This window comes from Brassica oleracea, unplaced genomic scaffold, assembly GCF_000695525.1.
Source record: "Brassica oleracea var. oleracea cultivar TO1000 unplaced genomic scaffold, BOL UnpScaffold00871, whole genome shotgun sequence".
Classification (NCBI taxonomy): Eukaryota; Viridiplantae; Streptophyta; class Magnoliopsida; order Brassicales; family Brassicaceae; genus Brassica; species Brassica oleracea.
The window spans coordinates 28640-31788 of NW_013617491.1; the positions used below are offsets into that span (position 1 = coordinate 28640).

At 40.3% G+C, this 3149-nt stretch overlaps 1 protein-coding gene across 1 annotated transcript in view; it reads left to right on the forward strand.

The window, feature by feature from the left end:
• Positions 1–2672: 2672 nt before the first annotated feature.
• LOC106320281 overlaps positions 2673–3149 on the forward strand; it is a 7071-nt gene continuing 6594 nt past the window's right edge. Inside the window, exon 1 of the mRNA XM_013758644.1 lies at positions 2673–2854. Coding sequence (XP_013614098.1) covers positions 2673–2854 — 182 coding nt within the window. The remainder of the gene's footprint in view (positions 2855–3149) is intronic.

Consider the following 3149-nt stretch of genomic DNA (forward strand, 5'->3'; position numbering starts at 1 on the left):
GTAAAGTTTTATTGCAGATTATAAAGTCCATCCGAGCACCGTTTGAAGCACCATCAGTTCAACCAAGACATGGAGTGATCAGCAGCAAAGATGTACATCCTGACCACATCTTAATGGAGTTCCAAAAGACATACCAACGTCCAAGACTTACAAGTTCATTCAAGGAGAATCCAGCTGATCATCTTCACCAAGTCATAGGCAACTTCAACGTTCAAGAAGACTCGGATACCAGATGGGAATGCGTCTACTACAGTGATGCATTCATCTGGGGGAGTTCATGTGTTGTACTCTTTTTCCTGTCCTGGTTTCCTATTTTGTCACATTGGTTTTGGGGTTTTTCAGGAGAGGTTTTAATGAGGCAACATTAAGCATGCAACGAACCTGTACCGGATGTGTCGATCAAGGGGGAGTGTTATAAACCAAATGATGATAGACCATGGACCAGCCCGTACTGCAGGCCCAATCCGGGACATGATAAAGAAAACCAGAGACTATGTGTTTATCTAGTATATATTCCATGTATATTTGTAACATAGTGTTTATCCTTATCCTTATCTTGTTAGGATAAACATGACCTTATGACGGTCTAATACCTTGTATATATATGGACCTTCTGATCGACAGTAATGATGACAGAAGTATTTCCCCAACACTTCATTTACAACAGACATAAAATAGTCATATCAGCTTTGTGCGGGTGATGATGGAGTTAGGTGACATGTCAATTTTGAAGCTCCAAAGCATGATTTGTTTGTTTCCCTTCTCCCTAAACTTGTCCTTTTGATCATGATGACTATAATAAGAACACTTCACTTCTTTTCTCTTATAAATAGAATTTTATTATTAGAATTTTGTTCATGTAATTACCTCACTGCTTCTCTAAAAGCATCTCCAACACTCTCTAACTTCAAATAAGAAAATTTTTGCTCTCCAAAAAAGAACTTCAAAACTTCAAATTTGAAATTTTGAAAAGTGAAACTTTATATTTGAAGTTTCACTACTCAAAACTTCAAATTTGAAGTTTCATATTTTTATTTGAGAATTCGGCCAAAAAAATCACGAACTTTGCACGAATTGCCAAAAGAAACCTGTACTCGAGCCGGGCCAATAAAACCCTGAACTTTTGTTGACTTTTTTAGTTTATTAAGAAACTTACGATTGACTGACCAGATTAACACATTGTTAACCGACAGTTAAGACAGTGTTAACTCACCGTTAAATACTGTTGTTTAGTGAAACGACGTCGTTTCATCCAGTTGTTTTGTTTAAGACAAAATCTCAAGACGACGTTGTTTTTTTCAATTAAAATTGTTGTTGGTTGGACTCGAACTCCTGCACTCGTGGTCCTTAAGGGGTTTTTGCTACTGAGCTAGTAGACTTTCCAGAAGATTACCATACATATTTCTTTTTATTGATCAAAAGATGTGGATGATTGAAATAAAACAAAACGTAACCCTAATTTCTCAGAAACCCAAATCGATTTCGAGATTTTTCTCTGTGAAAACCCTAAGGCTCTGTAGTCTCGTGGTGTGAGGAGATGGTAAAGACGAAGTTCACAAGGAATGGAAGGGAGGTAATGATTTGGGGAGGAGCGTTGAGGACTTTCGATTACGGGAGTGAAGAAGCGGTTCAACAGTCGAACAAGGATGGAAATGGTGGTGGGAGTGAAGAAGTGGTTCAACAGTCGAAGAAGGGTGGAAAAGGTGGTGATGGGAGTGTGTCTGAACCAAAGAAATCGGCGAAGAAGGGTGGAAAACGCGGTGCTTCTGTGGGTTTGTCATCGCCGGAGAGATCGAGGAAGAGTAAAAGAGTTGAAGGGATATCGATGTTGACATCTACAGAGGCGTCGAAGACAAGGCGTGGGAGACAATATGGGTCGCCTGTGTCATCTCTGGAGAAGGTTACGAGGCGTGGGACACCATATGGTGGTTCAACTCCGTCTCCTAGAAAATCAAAGAAGCAGAAGGTTACTGGTGGGTCAACTGTGTCTCCTCCTGGAAACTCGAAGAAGAATCAGGTAGATGGTGATGACAGAGAAGAATGTTCCCAGAAGGAGACAAATGAGATGAATCCTACAAGTGAAGAAGAGGAATTTGGAAATATAGAAGATGATTGTAGGCGAGAATTAGAAGAAGGTAGGCTTGAATTAGAGAATGAGAATGGTATTGCTGGCATTGAGGAAGAAAACTGTAGAGATTTGGGTGTACTGTTTGGTGATATAGCAAGAAATGATGACTATGAGGTTGATGAAGACGAAGGGGATGATGATGCATGGGATGATGATAAAATACCTGATCCTGTGTCATCAGATGATGAGAATGAAGAGGAGATGATACCTGCGCAAGCTTACAGAGCAGACATTGATCCAGAGGAGCTTCTTCAGCTTGGCAAGACATTTTCAGATGCTGAGGACTTCAAATATACTTGTCTTAGGTATACCCTCAAAACCAGATACAACATCAAGTACTACAGATCCAGTAGCTTGAAGATGGGTGCAAAATGTGCTGCTGAGATGAGAGATGATGAAGATTCATGTCCCTGGATGGTCTACTGTTCTTATGATAAGAGGAAACAGAAGTTGATGGTAAAGACATACGTCAATGACCATAAGTGTGAGAAGACAGGGCATTCCAGCGAAGGAGATACAGGCTGAGATCTTGAGGGAGTATCAGATGGAAACCAAAGGAAACTCGTGCATTAAGGCCAAGACGAAGTTGATGAGAGAAAGGAGGAAGACCCATGAGGAGCATTTTGATAAAATCTGGGATTGCCAAGCAGAGATCTTCAGGAGCAATTCTGGATCAACCATGGACATTGAGACCATACCAGGAGCCACAGTTGGAAGCAAGCAGAGGTTCTACAGGCTCTAATGTGTTTTAAAGCACAAAAGGAAGCATGGAAGAAGACTTGTGATGTTAGGAGTTTTCAAGGCTCCTAAGACAAATGTTGTAGTATAGTGATTGTCGAACCAGTTCTGAGGGATATCAAAGCAATGAGAATGCAAGTACTCACTTAATCTAAGTGCAACCAATGATTTAGATGAGTTTTAAGCTATGACTAAAACTAAAAAGCAATAACAGAATGATACTTTCTTGACTAAGGGAAAAGAGAACTCATGGGCATAGGGATTAGACCTTGGGTGATCAAGT